Genomic DNA, 23,301 nt, shown 5'->3' with positions numbered 1-23,301 from the left:
GAAGCCCTGGGGTGCCCCTGGGCAGGGTGGGTGCAGGGTGCGGTGGTGCGCGGGGCGGTGGGGGCCACGCAGCCCCCCCCCCGGCAAGGTGGGATGGGAGGGAGCGCGCAGCCAGGCACGCACATCGCCTTCCTTCTGCTCCACTGCACTCGGCGGAGGCCACGGCGCGCTGCAAGGACGGCGGCACACTGCGAGGACCGGGCGCCGGTAAGGGGCTGCGGGCGAGGGTGGGGGGCTGGCGGCAGCATGGACCCCGGTGGCGGGGGTCAGCATCGCCCGGGCGCGGGCTGAGGCTGCTCCCGCTGCTGGCCGGGGCGTGGAGGGCTCAGTCCCGGGGGGGACAGGGGGGCTTCATGGGCACAACCGGCTGAGTCACCCCCGGTGCACCCCGGTTCCCGGGGGACGGTGGGTAACAGGTGCCCCTCGGTTGATCATTAACGTGGCGCCGGCGGGATCCCAGCATGGCGGGTGCTTCGGACCATCCTCGTGGCCTCGGGCCCATGTCCCCCCGAGTGGCCCATCCTCATCCAGCCCTCGGGGACACCGGGGCGGGGGGGAGGAGGGCTGTGCGGGGCCCTGAAACCCGAGGCGGGGGCTGAGCCTGGGCAGCCGCCGCGGCCGAAACCCGGCGCCCATAAATCACGGGCGGGAGGAACCCGCCTGTCCCGGCCCGGGGCGGGCGAGGGGGGTCCCGCGGCCGAGCCCCCACCGGCCGCGGCTCCCGGAGCTTCCCCCCCCCCGCAGGGACGGCGATGCGACGGAGCCGGACGGCGCTGCCCTTCCTCGGCGCGGAGGTGAGACCGGCACCGGACCCAGGGGGCACAGGGGGACGAGGGGGTGTCCCCGGTGGGGGGGGGGTGTCCCCGGTACGAGCGTCCCAGCGCCGGGCCCCCGGGCAGCAATAACCGGGATGGCGGCGCTTGGCGGGAGTTAATTATCCCCTTAATGGGCGGTTAATTATTATTCACCTCCGCGTAATTGCGCGCCGGCTCCGGGGGTTTTTCCGGCGGGGTCCCGGGGGAGGCGGGGGGGGTTCCCTCGGGGGGGCGGGAGGAGGCGGTGTGTCCCGGCGGCTCCGTGCGCTGCGACCGAGCCGCTCCCGGTGCACCGGCGGTGTCCCTGTCCCCGCGCCCCCGCCCTTTCCCCGGTGCCCCCGGGGCGCAGGGCGGCACCGTGCCCGGGAGGGGGAGCCCGCGCGCTACCGGCGCCCGGTGATGGGGAGGGGGGGTGTTCCCCGGGGGAGGGACCCCCGTGCTGCGGGACACACACACACGGACACCGGGAGCAGCACCCCGCAGAGCTCCACGGTACCGGTACCCGTGCCCCTCACCGCCGCCCCGTTCCCCCCCAGCGCTGCCGCGACGCCGCCGAATCCGCCCCGCCGGGACCGGGAGCGGCGGTGGGCGCCGTCCGACGGCGTTTCTCCGGAAGCCCCTTGCTGCCGCCGCTGGGCTGCCGGTTGGCGGAGGCGGCCCGCGGCCCCGAGCCCGAGGGGGCCCGGGTGGTCTTCACCATCGAGGAGAGCGGCCCCAGCAGCGGCGACGAGGCCGAGCCCCCCCGGTAAGAGCAAAGCCGGGCGGGAGGGGTGGTGTGTTTTCTCACCCCGCTGGCCCCGGGATGGGGTTACCGGGCACGGTGCTGCCGTCGGTGCCGCTCCCGGTTTCAGCACCGGCGGGCGGACAGCGGCCCCGGGGCACCGGCACCGGCACCAGCACCGGCAGCGGCAGAGCACAGAGCGCCCGGTGCCAGCGGCTGCTGCTGGGCCCGGGACAAACCCTTCTGTCACCGGCCCCACTGCTGCGGCCCCGGGATGTCCATCCCGCTCACCGGCTGTCCCCGTCACCCCCCTCCCTGTCCCCCCCATCCCCGTCCCCGTCCCCATCCCCTCGTCCCCATCACCCCCATCTCCATCGCCCCATCCCCGTCACCTCCATCACCCTCGTCTCTGCCACCCCGTCCCCATCACCCACCCCCGTCCCCATTCCCTGTCCTCATCCTCCTCACCCCCCCCTTGTCCCCATCCCCTGTCCCAGCTGGGTGACACCGGCCTGGCCCTGACCGAAAGTGACCTCAGTCCCGCTGTGGCTCGGCCCGACTCTGCTGCTGCAGGGTTATTTTTGGGCCCTTACCCTCCCGTGCCTGTCCCAGCCCGGCTTGTGGGGACAGCATGGGGCTGGCACGGACAAGGGACCTGGCTCCGGTGTCACTCGACGTCCACTCCCTGCACAGACACGTGTCCAGCGGGGACAGCCGCAGCCCGGGAGGGGACAGGGACTGGCTGTCCTGGGAACAGGGACTGGCTGTCCTGTGGCCGGTCCTGCCCATGTCCCAGGGGCTGCTGGCTGCCAGGCAGACTGGGGGGGCCAGCACTGCCCCCGCCCCAGTGTCCCCTGATGTCCCTCTGTCCCAGCGTCCCTCTGCCCTGATGTCCCCATAATCATGCTCGCTTGGAAGCCAGTGGGGACCCCTCCACCAGGACCCCCACCCGGCAGGTTTTGGGGTCCCTGCAGGCGCTGCTGAGCAGACGCCGTCTCCCATGGCTGGGCCAGGGGTGCCACCGCCGCCGGCCGGGCCTCATCCTGCTTCTCCCTGTCCCCACCAGGCATGGCCCCGCACCAGGCAGTGAGGAGGGGCTGGGGACACGGTGTGAGCCCCAGGGCGGATTTGGCTCTCACGGGTCCCTCGGTGGCACTGTGGCACGGCCACACCATGTGTCCAGGATGCTCCCGGGTCAGACACATCACTTGGTGGCACCGTGGCACGGCTACGCTACATGTCTAGGATGCTCCAGGCTTGGCTGTGTCCTTCTGTGGCACTGTGGCACGGCCACACCATGTGTCCAGGATGGTCCAGGCTTGGCTGTGTCCCTTGGTGGCACCGTGGCACGGCCACACCACTTGTCCGGGATGCCCCAGGCTCAGCCATGTCCCTCAGTGTCACTGTGGCATGGCCACACCATATGCCCAGGCTGTACCCAGGATGCTCCAGGCTCGGCTGTGTCCCTCGGTGGCACCATGGCACATTTGCGCTGTATGTCCGGGATGCTCCAGGCTTGGCTGTGTCCCTTGGTGGCACTGTAGCATGTCCGCACCACGTGTCCGGGATGCTCCAGGCTCAGCCGTGTCCCCCAGTGGCACCGCGGCACAGCCACTCCGTAAGTCGTGGCCGCTGGGGGCTCAGCGTGGCGTTTTGCCGTGTGTCCAGGCACGGCACTCCTGTCCTTGTGGGAGCAGCTGCCGCCTTGGGGACAGCAATGTGGCTGGTGGCACGGGGCCAGCGAGGGGCCACATGCCCGGGCGCACACCGGGCTGGCGCAGCCCGGGGGCGGGGGGGACCCGCTCCATGTGCGGGCTGCCGGAGCCAGACAGTTGTTTAATTTCCCAGGCGCGGGCGGGAGGGGGATGGAAAGTTTCCTGGGGCTGCTGGGGCTGGGACGGCCACTCGCTTCCTGCTCCGCACCGGCGGGCAGCGTGGCCTCGCCGCCACCATCACCGCCGTGCTGGGGGTCGCGGAGCTGTGCCATGCTGCCCACCGCGCACCACTCACCGGGGGCTTCGCCGTCGGCTTCCCCCTGCAATTCCCCCCGCAATTCCCCCGTCCTCTTCAGGAAGCTCCTGATGAACCAGAGCATCCGCCTGCAGCGGCGCTTCACCGTGGCGCATCCCCTCTGGTAAGGGGGGGACGCTGGTGGGTCCCCGGCGAGGGGCCGCGCTCAGCCCTGGGCGGGCGGGAGGGGGCACCAGGCTGTGCTGTGGGGACAGGGTCAGTCTGGACCCCCCCCCCCCAGTGCTATGGCACGTCCCCAGAGCTGTGGGCCCACGGGGACGTGGGGGATGAGCAGGGGACAGCGGGGGTCACCACACAGCTGGGGGGGCTGAGCCAGGCAGGGGGGAGCTGCCGGCTGAGCGTGGCTGAGCACAGACGCACTCATTGCAGCAATGGCCAGGCAGTGACCCAGCAGGTGTGACGGGCGTCAGCCCCACGGCGGGGGCGCGGGGGGGAGCATGTCGGGGAGGGCAGAGGGGCTTTTCCCGGCACAGCATGGCACCAAACCGCCCACCGTGGCACAGCCGGGCACCTCGCTGCCCCCCTCCCCCCCTCCATTGGAGCTCTACAGGGCTTGCTTCGGGGGCTCCCCCCTGCCCGGACCCCGGGGTGCTGGGGGTTGCCGGGGGGTGCTGGCCCCACCTGCGCGGGCGCCGTGGGGATCAGCAGATCCCTCCACAGCAGCAACAGCATCTATTTATAGCAGCCCCCGGCGCCCCCCCGCCATCCGGCACCGCTCGGCGGTTATTAATGCCGACAGTCCGTCATCCAAACGAGGGGGTTTAATTCGGCACCAGCCCCACGGCGTGGGCTCGTGTGCCCCCGGCCCGCCCCGGGGGGCTGTCCCCTGGGGTGGCAGCGGGGTCAGAGGCGGTGGCACGGGGCCGGGGACAGACGCGGGCATCACCCGCGGGGCCGGCGAAGCCACAATGCGGCTTTGTGTCCCCGGTACCATCGGGGACGCGAGGCAGAGGCAGGCAAACAAGGGGCTGCGGGCTGGCATGACGCGGTGCCTGGCTGGCACTGCCGCTGCCGGGGACGGCCGTGCCGCGGGGACCGGGGCTGCCGGAGCGGGGACATGCTGCCGGGCAGCCGGTGCCCATCCCGGAGGCACTCCTGCATCGGGTAGGTGCGGGGCTCCCGGCGGCGCGAGGGGGACGGGGTGGTCCCAGTGGCCCCCACGCTCTCCCAGTTCACCCAGTGCTCTGGGGTGGTGCGTCCCCCATGGCAGTGGAGGCTGCGGGAGGGGACAGGCGCCGAGTGACCCTTGGCACGTCCCCACACGCAGCCTTTCCCATGACCCCGGGGCCGGCGGAGCAGGAGGAGCATGAGGCGGCCATGGCCACCGCAGGGACACCGCAGGATCACCGTCCCTGTCCCCTGTCCCCCCACGGACCCACACGGCTCTCAGGTGGCTCTGGTTGGGGTGTCCCCAGGCTGCCACCAGTGTGTCCCCAAGGGCCAGGGCTTGGCTTCCTCAGCGGTTTTTGTCCTTCGACATCCCCTGGCTCTGTGCCACACCAGGACACTGTCCCCTCTGTGGGACACGGCACCCCGAGCCGAGGCTGATGGAGGTTCTGGGGCTTTCCAGGACGTGGGGCAACGGGGGACTGCGGTGCTGGGGACAAGGAGGGGACAGGACGGGCAGGAGCTGACCCCTCCTGGGGTCTCTGGAGCTGGAGGCTTCAGTTCAGGGTGTCCTGTCCCACCTGGGTGACATTGAACAACCCGCCTTTGCTAGCTGGTGTCCCCAGTCCTGGACCCGCCGTGCTGGCAGGACATCCAGGAGGTCTATGTGCACTGAGTTGTGACCGTTCTCAGCACCGGGGTGCAGGAGCTGGCAGGGCCAGGCGGGGTGGTGGCCAGTGTCACCGCAGAGGCCACTGAGCCCGGGCGTGCTGGGCTGAGCGTGATGGTGGCAGGGAGAGCCCGGCAAATCTGGTGGCATCCCCCAGCCTGTGCCACGGGCTGAGGTCCCCGGGCCACCCCACCCCGTATCAGCCTTGTCCCCTCTCCCCTTGCAGCTTCGACCTGGAGAATGGCCCCCCCGGCCGTGGGGCGCTGGACCCCCAGACCAGCCCGGGCGCGGGGCTGGTCCTGCAAGGAACCTTCTCCCATGGCCAGCGCCGCGAGTCCTTCCTCTACCGCTCTGACAGCGACTACGACCTGTCCCCAAAAGCCATGTCCCGCAACTCCTCCATCGCCAGCGACCTGTGAGTCCCCCCCCAAACCCTGACCCCCACCCCGAGCCCCCCAGCTCCCCTCCCTGGTGCTCACACTCCCTTTGCTCCCGCAGGCATGGAGAAGACATGATCGTCACGCCATTCGCCCAGGTAGGTGCCGTCCCCATGCCCTGGTGAGGAGGGGACACGGCCCTGCACCCAGCGCCAGGGCGGGTGTCCCGGGGGGGTCCACCCGTCCCCAGCCCCCTCTAACGCCCCCAGGTCCTGGCCAGCCTCCGCACCATCCGCAGCAACTTGACCCACCTCCAGGAGCGCGGCGGCATCAAGTGAGTCGACCGTGGGACGGGCGAGGGGTCTCGCCTGGGTGGGGGGCTCTGAGCCATGACAAGGGGGGGGACACACCACCCTGGGAGTCCCCACCACTCAGCCCCCCGCATTTCGCAGGCGAGCGTCGAGCAGCAGCCTGCCCTCCGGGAGCAAGGCCAGCCTCACCGGTGAGTGCCGGGGGGGGAAGACGGGGGGGACCCTTTTGGGGCAAGCTGGCTGTCCCTGTGTCCCCAGGGATGGGTCCTGCTGGGCCCTGGGGGGTGCAGCAAAGCCCCCCCTGGCCGAGATAGAGCTGCGGCTTTGCCCTTTGGGATCCATGTCTGGTTTTCGGCAGCTCCTCCCGCCTGGCCGCCCTTCGCGCCGTGGCGGCGGTGGAAAGGCTCCCGTTGACGTCAAACCTTCCATTAATAAAACCCCGGCGGCGAGCGGGGCCCCGCGGGAGCTCGGCTGCCCCGGGGCTGGCCGTCACCCCACGGGGACAGTGTGGCACGCCGCGCAATGGGGACAGTGTGAGGGGGCTGAGCCCCGCTGCCCTGGGGATGCTCGACCCCGACCCCCGGCCGGTCCCCCTCATCCCCCCGTGCCCCCGGCCGCCCCGCTCAGGGGGGGATGTGAGCAGCCGAGCCGGGGAGCCCCCGCGCTCGATGTGGCACAGCCACTCGCTGGCACTGCGGCCGGCACCCTGCGTGTGCCCCTGTGCCGGGCCGCCGTGCCGCTGGCAGGTCTCTTGCCAAGCCGGTGGCTGTCCCCGGCAGAGGATGCCCACCAGAAGCTCTCGCGGGAGACTCTGGAGGAGCTCGACTGGTGCCTGGACCAGCTGGAGACGCTGCAGACCAGGCACTCGGTCAGCGAGATGGCCTCCAACAAGGTAAGGGACCCCGGCATGGACCTCCCCCCATGACCTCGGGGAGGGCACGGAGACCCCTGCACCGCAGAGTGCCCCGGGACGGGCAGCCGGGGGTCCTGCCTGCCCCCCGCCCTGCTGAGCCCTGCCCGCTGCCCGCAGTTCAAAAGGATGCTGAACCGGGAGCTGACGCACCTCTCGGAGACCAGCCGCTCGGGGAACCAGGTCTCCGAGTACATCTCCAGCACCTTCCTGGGTGAGGACCCCCCCGGGGGACGCCGCCTGCTGTCACCTCTCTGCTGGTAGCGGGGTGGGCTTGGCGCCGGCAGGGCCCTGGGCAGAATCCTGTGGCACCTCGTGGTGGCGGGTGCCCGTGGAGGCGATGCCAGCAGCTGGTCCCACTTGTTTCTTACGAAGAAATTAAACGGGGAGGGCAAAGGGGGGGGTGGTGGTGTGTCCCATGTGTCCCCGTGGGATTTGCCGCCTTGGGGGTGTGACAGCTTTTGTCCTGTCTGGGAGCACTGATGCACACTGGTGCATACTGGTGCATACTGGTGCACTGGGGCTGTTGGGGGCCATCCCTGTGGCCCCGGGGCGGGGGGTCCCCAGGGCGGGGTATGGGTCCCATGGCAGGCGGGTGGCCCCGTTCAAGGGTGTGAGGGAAAGCACTGGGCATCCCCTATGCAGCCCCCCCCCGTTGCCATGGCGTTGCGGTGTTATCCGCGCCAGATGACATCATCAGTGTGACCGGGGGGATGCTGGGGGGTGGGATCGGGCTCCCGCCCTGTTCACAGCCCCCCCTTTGCCGGCCCAGACAAACAGCATGAGGTGGAGATCCCCTCGGCGCTGGCCAAGGACAAGGAGAAGGAGCGGAGGAAGCGCCCCATGTCGCAGATCAGCGGCGTCAGGAAGCTCACGCACGGCTCCAGCCTCGCCGCCGCCGGCATCCCCCGCTTCGGGGTGCGGACGGACCAGGAGGGGCTGCTGGCCAAGGTGGGCCCGAGCGTGGGTGACCTGGCCAGCCATGGGGTCCCCAGCGCTGGCCCTGCATGGACCTCTCTTCCTCTGGTCCCCAGGAGCTGGAGGACACCAACAAGTGGGGGCTCAACGTGTTTAAAGTCGCTGAGTATTCAGGCAACCGCCCGCTGACGGTCCTCATGTACAGCATCTTCCAGGTGAGCATCCCAACGGGACGTCCCTGTCCCCATGCCTGGATGGGGACGAGCCACCTCCCGCCTCCCTGCAGGAGCGTGACCTGATGAAGACCTTCCGTATCCCCGTCAACACCTTCATCACCTACATGCTGACTCTGGAGGACCACTACCACGCCGATGTGGCCTACCACAACAGCATCCACGCTGCCGATGTGGCTCAGTCCACCCATGTCCTCCTCTCCACGCCCGCGCTGGAGGTGAGCCCTGGTCACCCAAGGCCATTGAGGCCACCAGGTGTGTCTGGTGGGGCCACAACACATCTGCAATGCCTTTTTTCACTATTTCTAGGCTGTCTTCACGGACCTGGAGATCATGGCTGCCATCTTCGCCAGTGCCATCCATGATGTTGACCACCCCGGTGTCTCCAACCAGTTCCTCATCAACACCAGTGAGCCGGGATGCAGGGATGGAGCTGGGGAGCGTGGGGGACCCTGGTGTCCAGGAGCCACCCCTGGGTGACTGGTGCCGTCTAACAGATTCGGAGCTGGCGCTGATGTACAACGATGCCTCAGTACTGGAGAACCACCACCTGGCCGTGGGCTTCAAGCTTCTCCAGGAGGAGAACTGCGACATCTTCCAGAACCTGAGCAAGAAGCAGAGGCAGTCACTCCGCAAAATGGCCATTGACATGGTACGGGGGGGCCCAGACCACCCCAGGATGGGGGGGTCCGGGCTGGGGGGGCCTTTGTAGTGGGGTCAGGCTGAGTCCCGTTCCCACCTTGCCCTGCCCAGGTGCTGGCCACGGACATGTCCAAGCACATGAATCTGCTGGCGGATTTGAAAACCATGGTGGAGACCAAGAAGGTGACCAGCCTGGGCGTGCTGCTGCTGGACAACTACTCCGACCGGATCCAGGTGGGTGCGGGGACGGGGGTAGAGAAACCTTCCTGGCATTGTTCCTGGCTCTGACCAGGGCTACCGGGATGTCCTCTTTGGTGCCACCACCCCTCTCAACCCCGGTTGGCCATAGCCAAGGGTGTTCCTAGCACAGGAGTGGTGGCCCTGGGGGGCAAAGGACTTTGGGTAAGCGACGCCGTGGCTGTGTCCGCAGGTCCTGCAGAACATGGTGCACTGTGCCGACCTCAGCAATCCCACGAAGCCACTGGAGCTCTACCGGCAGTGGACCGACCGCATCATGGTGGAGTTCTTCCGCCAAGGCGACCGGGAGCGGGAGAAGGGGATGGAGATCAGCCCCATGTGCGACAAGCACACCGCTTCTGTGGAGAAGTCCCAGGTGGGGCAGTGGCATGGGCATGGGGTGGGGGGCATAGGGCCAGGCTGGGGGCTCAGCTCTGCCTTCCCCCAGGTGGGCTTCATCGACTTCATTGCCCACCCGCTGTGGGAGACGTGGGCCGACCTGGTGCACCCCGATGCCCAGGAGATCCTGGACACGCTGGAGGACAACCGGGAATGGTACCAGAGCATGATCCCGCGCAGCCCGTCCCCACCACCCAAAGGACCCGGAGTGTCCCCCACTGCCACCGACAAGTTCCAGTTCGAGCTGACGCTGGAGGAGGAGGAGGAGGAGGAGGGTGAGTCGGACACGGAGCTGGAAGGGGCCGAGAGCCCCTTGGATGAGGACAACAGCGGCTCCAAGACACCAGCCACAGATGACTCAGAGCTGGCTGACACCGAGCGCCTGTCACCCAGCCCCAGGGACCAGGACTCGCCTGTCACCCGCCCCAGGGACGTGGACAACCTGAGGGCGCTGGAGGGGACGCTGCCGAAGGACAGTCGTGGTGGTGGACGCTCGGTGCCGGGGCCCGAGGGCAGCCATGGGCTGTGCCTGGACATGGAGGGCAATGTCACATTCCTGCCCCTGGGCACATAGCGGCACCGGCCGGCGGGTCCCCTCACTGCCGTGGGGACGTGGGACTGGGCACTGCTCCGGGAAGTGCTGGGGACAGTGGGGAGCTGGCACTGGAGAGCACTGGCACCGCAGGCACTGGGACGCGGAGGGACCCAAAGCGTGTCCCCGTGCGGGAGCTGGGCAAGTCCTGATGGGCATGAGGACGCTGCTCGCCCTCTCCCAGCAACTGTCCCCTGCTCCCACCTGTACAGCTGCTGGGAAAGGTCCCTGTCCCCTTCATACGGGGCTGGGGGACACTGTGCTCCTGCCCCATCCCAGCCCTGCAGGGCTCCGGGAAGAGGTCCCCCATGGGGTCAAGGCACAGCCAAATGCATTTCGGCATCTCTCCGGGTGACCCCTCGCGGAACAGCAGCCCCACGGTGGTGCTGGTGACAGTCCTCAGCACGAGGGACCTCAACGTGGCCACGTACTGGGGCACGGCACGGGCACGAGTCAGTGGTTTATTTATTTGGGGATGAGTTCACTTTTTAAAGCCTTTTGTAGCTCACTTTTTAATACAAGCCTCACCTCGGTGCACTCACACGCGTTCCCGTGGCAGAAAGCCGCCTTTCTGCTCTGTGATCAGCACTCAAAACGCTGCCTTTGTATTTTGCACTTCGGGCCCCGAGGACCTCCCCGCGTCTCCACAGGGATGGGGGCAACCCCTGGGGTCCTCTCGGTTTCTTCCTTCACCTTCCAGAGATTAAACCTGGTTTGTTCCCCCCCAAAATGTGGCCCTTGTAAGCGCCTTTTTACCGTGCTGTGGGAGCCGTGGTCGCGCCGGTTGGAACAATGTCCCCAGGGAGCGGCGGGGTTGGTGGCCCCATCTCCCACCGGGCACCGGCAAGGGCTTTGCTCCGTGTTTGAACAAAAGCGAGCTCCTCCCTGGAAACGCCGATCCATCACCGGCAAACACAGCCGGCTAAGGTAAATATTTAATCGCCGGCTTGGCGCGGTGCGGGGCCCGTTCCCTGGCTCTTCCGCATTGCTCCCAACGGTGATTTATGTCGGCAAACACGTCCCCACCCAAGGCACTGCCCTGGCACATGGGGCCCCACCGGCTCTCGCCCACCGTCCTCCCCCGTCGGCAGCGGGGACACAGCAGCCGGATACTCCTTTCCCAGCCCAGCCGGTTTCCAGGGCTTGGCTGGGAGTGCCAGGTGCCACACGGGCCACCGGCTGGCTCGGTGCCATCCCTGCCTCGCCGGCGGGTGCTCAGCATCCCCCCCGCCCCGTCTCTCCTGATGGATGGGGACCAGAGGAGGCTCCGTCATCCCAGAGCTCCCTGCAATGTCCTCCTGATCTGGCTCTGGGCTCCCCGCCGAGCTGGGGCTGGGTGAACGGGGCTGGGGAGACATGGAGATGCTGGGAGGGCTGGAGCCCCTCTGCTGTGAGGACAGGCTGAGAGAGCTGGGAGGGGTTCAGCCTGGAGAAGAGAACGCTCCGGGGAGACCTTCCAGCCCCTTCCAGTCCCTAAAGGGGCTCCACAAAGGATGGAGATGGACTCTGGATCAGGGAGGGGAGCCATGGGACAAGGGGGATGGGTTTTACACTGGAATAGGGGAGATTGAGATGAGATCCGAGGAAGAAATTGTTTGCTGTGAGGGGGGTGAGCCCCTGGCCCAGGGTGCCCAGAGAAGCTGTGGCTGCCCCATCCCTGGAGGGGTTCAAGGCCAGGTTGGACGGGGCTTGGAGCAACCTGGGCTGGTGGGAGGTGTCCCTGCCCAGGGCAGGGGGGGGCACTGGAGGGCTTTTAAGGTCCCTTCCCACCCAAAGCATTCCGTGATTCCATGGTTCTATGAACGGGCTGAAAAAGCCCCTTTCGCCCCGTGCTGGGCCGAGGGGATGCGACGTCCATGCACCAAGGAGGGTTGGGGGGCAGCACCCATGGTGGCTGCGGGCTTTGGGCAACGCAGAGACAGGCCGGGCAGGGGAGCGCGGCTGCCTTGGGACCTGCAGAGCCCCCAGCTGGGCCCCCGCCACCCCCCCACGGGGCCGCCATATGCTGCCTCCCCCTAATCCCCACCGAGTGCCTCAGGGCGAGGGAGGACGCAGGGGCCTGGGCAGGACATGGCTGCCCACCTGCGCTCCCCCAACCCCAGCTGGGCCGGGCACTGGGGGCAACTGGGGCACTGGGGGGGCACTGGGAGGTACTGGGAGCACTGGGGTCACTGAGAGCACTGGGAGAACTGGGGGTACTGGAGGTACTGCGGGCACTGGGAGCACTGGGAGGGCACTGAGAGCACTGGGAGCACTGGGAGCACTGGTGGCACTGGGAGCACTGGGCACACTGGGAGCACTGGTGGCACTGGGAGCACTGGGCACACTGCGCACACTGGGCCTCACCTCAATGCCAGGTGCCCCTGTCAGGGGATGGGGTAAGGCTGCCCGTATCCGCCCGTATGGCGATAGGGTGTCATGTCGTGCCATGGGGGGCTGTCAGGGCTCGCCCACCCCTTCAGCGGCGATGGCCGCTCCCCCCCGAGAACGGGAATGGTCCGCCCCGGGCCCCCCGCCCGCGGGGGGGATGGTTCAGCCCCCGGCCCCCAGCCGCCGCCGGGCCGAACCACTGCGCGCTGCGGGAGGGGGGAGCGGCGCCCACCACCGCGAAGGGAGGGGGTGTGTCCCCCCGCCCCGCCCCGCCCGGCGCCGCACCAGCCGCCTGTCCATCACAGCGCGCTGCCGGCCAATCAGCGCTCCCCTCCGGGGCCAGGCCGCTAACGTCAGCGCTCATTTACATACCTCGCCCCGCCCTCCCACCCCTCTCCCCCCCCCCCGCCTCCCGCCCACCCCCCCCCGCGGCGACGTCATCCGGGCTCTGCAGCCGGCGGGGCGGCGCGTGCCGCTGCTGCAGTTGCTGCAGGAGGAGGCGGTGGCGCGAGCGCGGGCTGGAGGTGAGCGCGCGCCCCCGCCCCCCCCCCCCCCCGCCTCGGGCCCCCCCTTCCCTCCCTCCCCCGGTGTCCCCCCTTCCCCTCCCCGGTGCTCCCCCCCGCGCACCGGCCCCGGGGGCAGGGAGGGGCGGGCGGGGCTGCGGGCGGGGGGCACGGCCGCTGGCGGGGATGGCGGCTGGAGCCGGGGGGGGGGGATGGATGCAGCGCGGGGGGGACGCGGTCCCCGCTGCTGCGGAGGGGGGTGGTGGGTTTCTCTCGGTGCACCGGGCACCGGCGGGGTGCGGCGGGCTCCGGCCTGCGGGAGGGGCAGGGGCTGAACCCCGCCCCCCCCGGCAGTGACCTGCATTGCGCCCCCCCCCCCCCCCGCCCCGCAGCACCCTGCGCACCCCCGGCATCACCCTGTACCCCCCCCGAGCACCCTGCACCCCCCAGCATCACCCTGTACCCACATCACCTTGAAACCCACCCCCCCAACCCCCGCAGCGCCTTGCGCGGACCCCCAGCAGCAACCTGACCCCCCCCCGCCAAGAGCACCCTGCGCCCCCCGCCCCCCCCCCCCCGGCAGCACCCACTGCCCAGCTTCCCCCCCACACCCGCAACGCCCTGCATCGCCCCCCCGACATGCATCCCCCCAGCAGCACCCACTGCCCAGCATCCTCCCCCCAGCAGCACCCCACACCCCCCCAGCAGCACCCTGCACCCCGGCATCCCCGGGTGAGCACCCACCTCTGCACACCCCAGCCCGGCATCACCCCCCCAGCACCAACCACCACCCCCCCACAGGACCCCCCCCCCACCGCACGGGGCTGGGCAGGGCGCGCGGTGCCACCGCTGCAGGTGCCATTTTGCAGGGGAGACGCAGGAGCGGCTGCAGCGCCCCGGCCGCCAGCGGCCCTCCCCGTCAGGGGGTCACGGACCCCACCCTGGGTGACGGCAAACGTGGGGGGGGGCCGCGTACCCCATGTCTGCTGTGGGTGCCTTCTTGGGGTCCCCGCGGGGGGTGACAGGACCCGGCCTGGCAGAGCCCTTCAGGGCCGAGTGACCCGGCGGGTGGCAGCACGCCTCGCCCTCCCCAGAACGAAATATGGTTTAACCGTGATTTAACCATGGTTTGCCGGTGGGAAACGGCTGCGGACCGTGTCACCGGTGCCAACCAGGGCCCGGCACCGCGTGAGTTCACGACTGTCTCCGTCACGGCCTCTCCTCCGCCTGGCAGATGGCGTCGGCTACCGACTCCCGCTATGGGCAGAAGGAATCCTCGGACCAGAACTTCGACTACATGTTCAAGATCCTGATCATCGGCAACAGCAGCGTGGGGAAAACCTCCTTCCTCTTCCGGTACGCCGACGACTCCTTCACGCCCGCCTTCGTCAGCACCGTCGGCATCGACTTCAAGGTCAAGACCATCTACCGGAACGACAAGCGCATCAAGCTGCAGATCTGGGTGAGACCCCCTGCGGTGTCCCCGTGGCCCCCGCGCCGACACGGGGGTGGGATGGTTGGTGTGGGGCTGCTCCGGCGTTTGCCGGGGGCGATGCTGGGGGTGATGCTGGTGGGGAGGGACGTGTCCCTGGGGGTCTGTCCCCCGGACCCTACGAGCTGCCGGTGTCCCCGCGTCCGCGGGGGTGACGTGCCGCTCTCCCCCCACCCAGGACACGGCCGGCCAGGAGCGGTACCGCACCATCACCACCGCCTACTACCGCGGCGCCATGGGCTTCATCCTGATGTACGACATCACCAACGAGGAGTCCTTCAATGCCGTGCAGGACTGGTGAGCGCCCAGGCGGGGCTTTGGGGACCGCCCCGCCTCGAACCGTGTTCCCCCCTTTCCAAGGCATCCCCCCCACCGCCGTGCTCTGCCCCCCCCGCGTGATGTCCCTCCTTGTCCTCCCCGAAGGTCCACCCAGATCAAGACCTACTCCTGGGACAACGCCCAGGTCCTGCTGGTGGGGAACAAGTGTGACATGGAGGACGAGCGCGTCGTCTCCTCCGAGAAGGGCCGCCAGCTCGCCGAGCACCTGGGTGAGTCGGGGGGTGGGGGGGGGAGGACACGCAGCCATCTTCCCACAAATAATATAATTAGGGGCTTAATTCCCCCGCTGTAACGCTTCTGCTTCAGCAGCAGCGGTGACTTGTCGCCTAACGAAAAAAATAAGGTGTAATTAAGCCGCGGGCGCCGGGATGCGATGGCGGTTTCTGTTAGAGCCCCATAAACCCGCCGAGAGGTGCCGGCTGGGGAAAACAGGGTGTCCCTGGGGGGGGGAGGGGGCCGGGGCCGGCGGCAGCCCCGGGGGGGTCTGGACGTGCGGCACACGCAGCCCTGCCATTAATATTTAACGAGGGGAGGAGGCGCTGCGGAAGGTTTCCGATGTTGGGCAGCGGCTGGATGCAGGGGTGGGGGTTTGCAGCCCTGATGTCTTCTGTCGCGTTGTGGCCCCCATGACGCTTTTTTTTGTGTGTGTGTGTGTGTGTCGCGGCGCCGCCCCCCCCCCCCCCCCCCCCCCCCCCCCCGCAGGTTTTGAGTTTTTCGAGGCCAGCGCCAAGGACAACATCAACGTGAAGCAGACCTTCGAGCGGCTGGTGGACATCATCTGCGAGAAGATGTCGGAGTCGCTGGACACGGCCGACCCGGCCGTCACCGGCGCCAAGCAGGGCCCCCAGCTCACGGACCAGCAGGCCCCCCCCCACCAGGACTGTGCCTGCTAGGGCCAGCCCCCCCCCCCCCCCCCCTCCCACCTTCAAACCCCCCCAAAAACCGATCAGTGCACCCCCCCCCCCCACCTCCCCGAGCCCCTCTTCTTGGGGGTCCCGCGGGGGCTTTTGCTGCTGAGACCTCCGAAAGGGCTGCGGCCCCTCTAGGAGCAACCCCCCCCCTCATTCAGTTAGGCTGTGCGCCCCCCCCGCCCTTAATTTATTTTTAAGCCTGGGCTGGTAGAAAACTCCCCCTGTTCTGCTTTTAGTCGCTCCACGGGCCTCGCTCTCCGAGAAATACCATTTTCTCTTGTCTGCTCGCCCCCGCCGGCTCCCATCGCCCCCATCTTCCCCCCCCCCCGCCCCCAACCCTTAAAACGGGGACCTCAAAACCTCGTGTCCCCGCTGGGACCCCCCCGTCCCCCTCCCCAGCCCGGCGGTGGTCCCGCCTGCCCAAAGAGCTCCCGGGGGCTCTTTGTGCCTGGCTTCCCCCCAACCCCCCCCCCCCCCCCGGCCCTTCCGTGGATGGATATTTCCTAAATCTTGTTTATTTGTATAAATAGATGCTAATTTATGCTCCCGCCGTCTTCCTCCTTGTACATAAGACAAACTCCTTGTAAATAGGCGTAGGAAGTGACGCTGTGTGCGTGACCTGCTGTGCTGTGGCCGTGGTGGTGCATTTATTATTATTATTATTATTATTATTATATTTCCCCCCCCCCCCCAGTGTGGTAACCTTGCTTGTGAATATCACTTTTAAAAAAAAAAAAAAAAAAAAAAAATCTACTATTTACAGGTTTAAAAGACTTAAGTCCATGAGCGAGGCCAGCCGAGCAAGCTGTAGCAAATTAGCCCCGGTTTGGGGACCTTGGCGGAGCCCCCGTTTTTGGGTTGGATTATTTTTTTTTTTTTTTTTTTTTAATTTTGCGGGGCCGGGGGGCGGGGGGGGAGCGTTGCTAATTTGCTGCGGGGCGCTGGGCTCCTGGCGTGCTCCTGTCGTTACCGTGCTTCTGTGGAGACTGTGAATCCGTGGCTGTTCCCCTAGCGACGGCAGACCCGCAGGTCTTGCTGCCCTCTATTTATTTTTTCTTGGAGCGCTCTGTCTTTATTTTACAGATTTCCCCCCCCTTCCAGACCCCAGTACCACCTTCCCTGCCCCCCCCCCCCTCTTCCCCTTTCCTATTTTTTGTGAAGTTTACTTATGGAAGAGTTACACTGTACTGTACAAATGTCAAAAGTGTCAAAAAGAGTACAATTTCCTAAAAATCACTGTATTAAAAGAAATGTTGTGAAGAAATAAATCAATGCTGATCACTGGTCCCTGGGGGTCGTTGCAGGTGGGGGGGGGGGGGGGGGGCAGCAGGATGGTTCCTCTCTCGGGGGCGATAACCTCGGCCCTGCGCCGGCGAGGTTGTTGCCAGAAAGGAGCAAGAAAATGATCTCATTTCTTAATTAGCGTTCACCGAATGGCTCCTGCCGTAGCCTGGCGTGCTGTGGTGGGGGGGATGGTCCCACCATGGGGGGGGTGTGGCAGGAGGGACGAGGACAGAGCTGCAAGTAAGGCACAGCTTTAGAAAAAAGGAAAAAAAAAAAAAAAAATTTAAAAAAATCACATTCAGGCAGCTTTCATTGATGCTGGAAATAAATAAGTTGGCAGGTTCTGGAGTGAGTGTCCAGTTTGCCCAGGGCTGGGAGGAGGGGGATTCTACGGCCCGAATCCTGCAAAAACTTTGCCTTAAAAACCCCCAACCGCCTCCGTGCGGGCTCTGCCGCTGTGGCAGCCGGCGGCGAGCAGGCGGCCGTGATCACACCCCTATTTTTATAAAAATTGGGTGGCTGCAGCCCAGCCCGGCAGAGCCCACGCGCGGCACCGGGGAGGTGGGTGCAAGGTGGAGTGAAAAGGAGCCGAGCGGCTTCTCCCTTCAGCTCCCAGATAAAGAAGGAGCAGGGAGAGGGTGAGGAGCGGCATCCCTCCGCCCGGCAGCCGAAGCAGGGGCACGGCAGGGATCCGACGGGCTGGCTCTGCAAGGAAAAAGCAGCGGAGGGTGTTGGAGGGGAGCGAGGAGCCAGCCTTGCCCTGGAAAAGGGGGAAAAAAAAAATCTGTCTGCAGCAGAGGAGAGAGCGCTGGGGGCCTTTCCCGGGGCGCTGAAGGCGAAGCGTGGCTGCGGCAGCGTGGGCTCTGTGGAAGAATACAAAAAAACCCAATAATCAGCTTTACAGGCGCGCCTGCGACAGGAGATTCGTTATAAATACCCAAACCCATCGCTGAATCAGTAGATGAGTTAATCAGCCAGATCCGCCCAGGCTGCGGCGAGCCGCGGTGGTCCCCGGCCGTTGCGTTGGGTGGATTGAGCTGCAGCCGCGGCGATGCCCAGAAAACCACTCGCGGCGGGCAGGAGCCTCCGAAAAACGCTGCAGTTTCCCCTTCACACCCCGACACTGCGCCGGGTCTCCCGCGGCGAGTCGCGCTCGGCGCTTGGGGGGCTGCCAGGCTGCGAAAGGAGAGAAATGGGGCACGTTCGGCGCTCGCCCGGCTGGCCGCGGCGGCGAGGCACGGCCATGCGGCACCACGGTGCCGGCGCTCACCCGGTGCTTGAGGTAGGAGAGGTAGGTGTCCCAGCCCAGCGTGATGACGTTGACATAAACCACCCGGTACTTGGGTGGGACGAAGAGGAAATTCACGAGCTGAGCCGCCGGCCAGACGCACCAGTCAGCCTGCGGAGAGCAAAGAGCAGGCAGGCATTCCCCGCCGGAGCCCCATCCCCACTGCGGGAGGGAATGGGAGCTCGGCGGGGTGTATTTACCTTGTAAAATTCCCAAAATTTCTCCTTCAGCTCCTCCCAGCTCTCCTCTAGAGACTGGCCCTCCAGCGTGCCCATGCCTGCGGGGACAGACGGACATCAGGGGTTGGATAAGGCAGGTTTATGGTACGTGCAGGAAATCACTATAAATAAAAGCCTAACAGGCAGTGAAGCAGACAGTGGTCTGTCGCACTAGGTAAAACATGATGAAGCCAAGCGAAATTGCCTCTTATTTAAGCGCATGAGGACAAAAACTATCAAGTATTTATTTCCCATCATCAGGAAATCCCTGCAAAAGCAGATTTTTAATTTTTTTTTTTTTGCATTTTATTAGAGAAAAACTCCTCTGTAGACTTCCACACGAGGCTCCACGCTGGGGAGAGTGGATGAGAATGGCCGTCTCGGCTGTGCCAGACACCGAAAAATGCCAACCCCCCCCTCCACACACACGCACCACGGGAGGGAAGGGCAGCGCCGGCAGAGGCGGGAGGGAGGGAGCCCCGGGAACACGTCACCGTCGGCGTGGGCCACGCTCAGTCCTCAGCGACGTTGACCCAAGGCGGGTGCCACCACGTACCGAGGAAGTACCATACGCCCAGGGCGGGCGACGCCACCAGCTGATCGATGAGGACCTTCTTCAGGACGGTTTTGAGCCCCCGCACGCCCCGCGCCGGGAAGGCGGCGTCCAGCCAGAGGTACCAGTAGTGCATCAGCGGGCCCATGCTGCAGCCCACAGCGAACATGCGACCTGCAACACAACACCGCCGCCGCCGCCACCCATGCATTATTGATGTCACCCCTTCCCTCGGTGCCGTTCCCCCCCACCGAAAGCGGATCTGGCTCCGGGGACGGCACAAAGGGAACGTGGCTTCGCGTGGAGCCGGACCCTAATTCCCCCCCGCCGTGATAACGAGCATGAATTAACGCGTCAGGCTGTCCCGCACCCCCTACCCTGGTTCGTGTGTGTGTCCCCCCCCTCCCCGGGGCTGTCACCTGTGCGGGCCACCTGGGCCTCGGCGTCGGGGTGGCGTCGGCGGTGCCAGGCCTGCTGCAGCAGGTCGCCGGTGGCCAGCAGCGTGCCGCAGCTCACCGTGTTGGTCAGCAGGAGCAGGCGGCCGGTGAAGAGCGGCTTCCAGCAGCGCAGCAGCCGCCGGCCCCGCGCCAGCATCCTGCGGGCACAGACACCCCCCCCAACCCCCCTGCCAGCGGGGTCAGTGGGGAGGGGGGGCACCCCCCCACACACACACAGCTCTCCCCCATCACCCTGTGCCCCCCAGTTAGCCCTGTGCCCCACAGTTCCCCCCTGTGCCACCCCGTTGCCCTGGTTAGCACTGCTGTACCCCCCCCATTCCCCTCTGCCCTCCCGTTAGCACTGCTGTACCCCCCCAGTTCCCCTGGGCCCCCATTACCCCCTGTGCCCCCCCGTTAACACTGCTGTAACCCCCAGTTATCCATGCTGTGGCCCCCCCCCGTTATCCCAGTTAACACTGCTGTAACCCCCAGTTATCCATGCTGTGGCCCCCCCAGTTACCCCAGTTAGCACTGCTGTAACCCCCAGTTATCCATGCTGTGGCCCCCCCAGTTACCCCAGTTAACACTGCTGTAACCCCCAGTTATCCATGCTGTGGCCCCCCCAGTTACCCCAGTTAACACTGCTGTAACCCCCAGTTATCCATGCTGTGGCCCCCCCAGTTACCCCAGTTAGCACTGCTGTGCCCCCTCAGTCAGCATTGCTGCACTCCCCAGTTCCCCTGTGCCCCCCAGTTAGCACTGCTGGACCCCCCAGTTCTCCATGCCGTGCCCCCCACTTCCCCCAGTCAACACTGCGGTACCCCCCCAGTTCTCCCAGTTAACACTGCTATACCCCTCCCAGTTCCCCCAGTTAGCACTGCTGCACCCACCCAGTTCCCCTGTGCCCCCGTTATCCATGCCGTGCCCCCCAGTTCCCCCAGTTAACAGCGCTGTACCCCCCAAGTTAGCCCGGCCGTGCCCCCCAGTTCCCCCAGTTAGCCCTGCTGTACCCCCCCAGTTGCCCCAGTTCCCCCTGCTGTGCTCCCCATTTCCCGCACTGGGCCCTCCCCAGTCTCCCCAGTCCCTCCCAGTTCCCCCCATCCCCACACAACCGCCCCCCCCTCACCGCCCCCCCCTCACCGCCGCGCGCTTCCGCCACCGGCACGCGCAAGCAGCGGTGCGTCACGTGACGGGGCGTCTTCCGCTTCCGGCGGCCGCCATGACACCTACCGCGGCACAGGCGGCCGCCATGACACCTACCGAGGCAGCCCCGTGCCGGCGGGGCCGGGAGCAGCCCAGGCCCGGCGCCCCGGGGCCCGGCCGCCCCCTCCCCGCTCCCCCCTCTCCCCCGCAACAGTCCGAAGCCTTTTGGTTTTCCACAAAATCGTCCTTTTATTGCCGCCCGCTCCTGCTCCCGCGCCGTCCCTCAGCGCCGGCAGCCGGCCGGGGCCTTCGGGGCCTTCGGGACCCGCGACCCCCCGCAGGCTTCGGGCTTCTCCCCCTGCCGGAGAGCGGCCGGTAGAGCCCGGGGGGATCTGGGGGAACTGGGGAGCAGCAGGGCAAACTGGGGGAATTGGGAGAACTGCGGGGTACAGCTGGGGGAACTGGGGGACACTGGGGCGCAGAGCAGGGGGAAGTGGGGGGACTGGGGGGCTGTGGGGGGGCTACAGCAGGGGGAACTGGGGGGCACAGGGGAACTGGGGGGGTACGACAGTGCTAACTGGGGGAACTGGTGAGCACAGCATGGGTAACGGGGAACTGGGGGGGTACAGCAAGGCTAACTGGGGCAGCTGGGGATCACAGCATGGGTAACTGGGGGGCACAGCAGAACTAGGGGGGCACAGCATGGATAACGGGGTGGGGGCACAGGGGGAACTGGGTGGGTACAGCGGTGGGAACGGGGAACGGGGGAGCTCCGCATGGATAACTGGGGGGCACAGGGGAACTGGGGGGGGCACAGCAGTGCCCCTCTGGATGGGGACATGTCCCCCCACCCCCCCGGGCCCCCCCTCCCACCTGGTAGAGGCGGCAGATCAGCCCCACCAGTGAGGCCTGGGCCTCCGCCTCCAGCTCGTCCGTGTGCTTCTGTGGGGGGGAGAGGTGGGGCCGTTCAGGGGGGGGGTCCCTGCAGCGCCCCGGCCCCCCTGGTTTCCCCCCCCGGGCCCCGCCGTACCCCGTTGATGAGGATCCAGGGCACGTATTGGTGCGGGGGGTCCAGCGCCTGCGTCAGCTGGGCGTTGCGGTGCATCAGCTCGGCCCCCGTGTCCCCCTGCACGCAGGCGGCGATGCGGCCCCCGTCCAGCTGCGGGGCGTAGACCTGCAGGCACTGCCGGGGACAGCGGGGGGACACACACGGGGAGGTCAGGGGGACTGGGACATCCCCGCAGTGTTGGGGGACAGGGAAGGGGACATACGGCCTCCAGGTTCTTGGTGACGGAGCTGCCCGACTCCAGGCAGAAGATGACGGGGAAGTAGGTGCTGAAGTTCTTGGCCTCGTGCATCAGGCAGGTCTGGGGGGACAGGGCGGGCGGTGAGGGGCCGCCGGACCCCCGCCCCGTGCCAGCACCGTGGGGACGAGGACTGTCACCATCGCCGTCACCTCGATCATGTTGCCCAAACACTCCTCTGGGCCGTGCTGGCACTGGAATTGCCACTTCCCGCTGACGTTCCTCTCCTGCGGGACCAACCGGTCTGAGCGGGGCCGGGGGTGCCGGGGTGCAGTGCCCGCGGCACCAGGTCGAGCCGGTTCCTACCTCGGCGTTGCCGTAGGGCACCAGGGTGATGGTGAGGGCCTCGCTGGGCAGCAGCAGCCAGGCGGTGAAGAGCTGCTGGACCAGGAACCAGCGGCACGCCGGGCACAGGCTCTCGTAGAACAGGCTCAGCTCCACAGGGGCAGCCGCCGGGCGCGAGAGGTTGGCGCAGCGGCTCTCCGCCTGCGTGCGGGAAGGTTTTGGGGTATGGGAGGGGGGGTACAGCTGCACACCCCCCCCCCCCCCCCCCCCCCCCCATATCTGCAGGGGATGGGGCAAAGTCCCCGGGGAGAAGGGTGTGAAGGGCTGGGAGGGAAGTGAGAGCGGCTGGGGGCCTCCTGCAGCCGCAGGATCCCCTGTAATGCAGCGCCGGGGCTTTCCAAGGTAACTTCCCCAAAATATTTTTTGGGGAAAAAATATCCGGCGGGGCCGGGATGCGCTTGTGTGTGGGTACAGCCCAGCACCCACCACCGAGTGGTGGCTGCAGCCCCGCGGGGCTCGCAGGGCGCTGCCGGAGCCGCCGTCGCAGCAGTGTCGCCGTCCAGGGATGTTCAGGGTGGCATAAGCAGAAAAGCTGTTTTATGCTGAAAAAGCAGAAGTTCCAGCAGCGCCCGGGGAAGGAGCGGGGTTGGGGTCCGGCTGTAGCCTGGCATTTTCCCGGGGATGCCGGGCAGTGCCACGGTGCCAGCACGGCACAGGGGCTCTGAGCATCCCTGCGGCGTGCCAGCCTGTGCCACGGGGATGCTCAGCGCCAGCACTGGCACTGGGGACCGTGGCTGGGCGATGCCCCAACGCCATCCCCGCACGCCCCAAGCCCCGCTCGCCGGGCAGGCACCCAGCCCCGCGCCTGCTCTGTCGGCGGGACGTGTCCCCGCGTGCCGGGTGGCTGTGCCTGGCGTGGGCTGCCATCGCGGGCGGGCGGCCGGGGCAGCCCTGGCACCGGCGGCTCTGACCTGGCAGGCGACGGCGATCTCCCAGGAGCTGCACCAGAGGTGGGCCGGGTAGTCACAGCCGGGGACAGCCACCCCGAGCCCCGGGGCCAGCAGGGCCAGCAGGAGAGCCAGCGGCAGCGTGGGGGCCATGGGGACAGTGGGGTGGCGTGGAGGCGAGCCCGTCCCCGCGACGACTTTTAAAGGCTGGCTGCGCCCGCCTCCGCACGGCCTTCCTGCCCCGCTCAACCGTCCTCCTCATGT

The 23,301-nt window shown here is 67.3% G+C and overlaps 4 protein-coding genes across 6 annotated transcripts; 2 read left to right on the top strand and 2 right to left on the bottom strand.

The window, feature by feature from the left end:
* Positions 1–154: 154 nt before the first annotated feature.
* Positions 155–10,687, top strand: PDE4C (phosphodiesterase 4C). Of its 2 annotated transcripts, XM_054182295.1 has the most exons (17): positions 155–207; positions 745–794; positions 1,352–1,560; positions 5,571–5,759; positions 5,843–5,879; positions 5,991–6,055; positions 6,174–6,223; positions 6,812–6,924; positions 7,063–7,156; positions 7,715–7,893; positions 7,977–8,075; positions 8,147–8,311; positions 8,403–8,502; positions 8,591–8,745; positions 8,847–8,969; positions 9,166–9,348; positions 9,421–10,687. In XM_054182295.1, the coding sequence occupies exons 2-17, from the start codon at positions 753–755 to the stop codon at positions 9,943–9,945; spliced, it is 2,328 nt and encodes a 775-aa protein (XP_054038270.1). In that variant the 5' UTR covers positions 155–207; positions 745–752; the 3' UTR covers positions 9,946–10,687. The 2 variants fall into 2 exon arrangements, with proteins under 2 accessions (XP_054038270.1, XP_054038271.1); XM_054182296.1 differs by lacking the exons at positions 155–207; positions 745–794; positions 1,352–1,560 and adding an exon at positions 4,312–4,671.
* Positions 10,688–12,777: 2,090 nt separating this feature from the next.
* On the top strand, positions 12,778–15,567 carry RAB3A (RAB3A, member RAS oncogene family). The gene is made up of 5 exons (XM_054182236.1): positions 12,778–12,857; positions 14,071–14,298; positions 14,507–14,625; positions 14,752–14,876; positions 15,370–15,567. The coding sequence occupies exons 2-5, from the start codon at positions 14,071–14,073 to the stop codon at positions 15,558–15,560; spliced, it is 663 nt and encodes a 220-aa protein (XP_054038211.1). The 5' UTR covers positions 12,778–12,857; the 3' UTR covers positions 15,561–15,567.
* Positions 15,568–16,231: 664 nt separating this feature from the next.
* On the bottom strand, positions 16,232–20,516 carry MPV17L2 (MPV17 mitochondrial inner membrane protein like 2). 2 transcript variants are annotated; one of them, XM_054182238.1, is made up of 6 exons: positions 20,499–20,516; positions 19,341–19,546; positions 18,925–19,095; positions 18,351–18,427; positions 18,133–18,261; positions 16,232–18,038 (listed from the first exon to the last, which is right to left on the bottom strand). In XM_054182238.1, exons 2-6 carry the CDS (start codon positions 19,513–19,515, stop codon positions 17,973–17,975), a joined length of 618 nt encoding a protein of 205 aa, XP_054038213.1. In that variant the 5' UTR covers positions 19,516–19,546; positions 20,499–20,516; the 3' UTR covers positions 16,232–17,972. The 2 variants fall into 2 exon arrangements, with proteins under 2 accessions (XP_054038213.1, XP_054038212.1); XM_054182237.1 differs by lacking the exon at positions 20,499–20,516 and having other exon boundaries at positions 19,341–19,587.
* A 208-nt stretch (positions 20,517–20,724) lies between these two features.
* On the bottom strand, positions 20,725–23,283 carry IFI30 (IFI30 lysosomal thiol reductase). The gene is made up of 7 exons (XM_054182235.1): positions 23,062–23,283; positions 22,112–22,291; positions 21,958–22,032; positions 21,773–21,868; positions 21,532–21,684; positions 21,375–21,443; positions 20,725–20,859 (listed from the first exon to the last, which is right to left on the bottom strand). Exons 1-7 carry the CDS (start codon positions 23,188–23,190, stop codon positions 20,785–20,787), a joined length of 777 nt encoding a protein of 258 aa, XP_054038210.1. The 5' UTR covers positions 23,191–23,283; the 3' UTR covers positions 20,725–20,784.
* Positions 23,284–23,301: the final 18 nt, after the last annotated feature.

The sequence above is a fragment of the Rissa tridactyla genome, chromosome 22, assembly GCF_028500815.1.
Source record: "Rissa tridactyla isolate bRisTri1 chromosome 22, bRisTri1.patW.cur.20221130, whole genome shotgun sequence".
NCBI lineage: Eukaryota > Metazoa > Chordata > Aves > Charadriiformes > Laridae > Rissa > Rissa tridactyla.
The sequence above is the reverse complement of the archived record's forward strand: the minus strand, read 5'-3'. Positions and strand labels throughout refer to the sequence as shown.

Coding starts and splice junctions, on each gene's coding strand:
- PDE4C (XM_054182295.1), top strand. CDS start 753: ATGCGACGGAGCCGGACGGCGCTGCCCTTCCTCGGCGCGGAG. Junction 6,056..6,173: donor CAGGAGCGCGGCGGCATCAA/GTGAGTCGACCG, acceptor CGCATTTCGCAG/GCGAGCGTCGAGCAGCAGCC. Junction 6,224..6,811: donor GAGCAAGGCCAGCCTCACCG/GTGAGTGCCGGG, acceptor TGTCCCCGGCAG/AGGATGCCCACCAGAAGCTC.
- RAB3A (XM_054182236.1), top strand. CDS start 14,071: ATGGCGTCGGCTACCGACTCCCGCTATGGGCAGAAGGAATCCTCGGAC. Junction 14,299..14,506: donor GCATCAAGCTGCAGATCTGG/GTGAGACCCCCT, acceptor CCCCCCACCCAG/GACACGGCCGGCCAGGAGCG. Junction 14,626..14,751: donor TTCAATGCCGTGCAGGACTG/GTGAGCGCCCAG, acceptor TCCTCCCCGAAG/GTCCACCCAGATCAAGACCT.
- MPV17L2 (XM_054182238.1), bottom strand. CDS start 19,515: ATGCTGGCGCGGGGCCGGCGGCTGCTGCGCTGCTGGAAGCCGCTCTTC. Junction 19,096..19,340: donor GGCCCAGGTGGCCCGCACAG/GTGACAGCCCCG, acceptor GTTGTGTTGCAG/GTCGCATGTTCGCTGTGGGC. Junction 18,262..18,350: donor AATTTTGGGAATTTTACAAG/GTAAATACACCC, acceptor TGCTCTCCGCAG/GCTGACTGGTGCGTCTGGCC.
- IFI30 (XM_054182235.1), bottom strand. CDS start 23,190: ATGGCCCCCACGCTGCCGCTGGCTCTCCTGCTGGCCCTGCTGGCCCCG. Junction 21,444..21,531: donor CCTGGATCCTCATCAACGGG/GTACGGCGGGGC, acceptor TCCCCCCCACAG/AAGCACACGGACGAGCTGGA. Junction 20,860..21,374: donor TGATCTGCCGCCTCTACCAG/GTGGGAGGGGGG, acceptor GCTCTCCGGCAG/GGGGAGAAGCCCGAAGCCTG.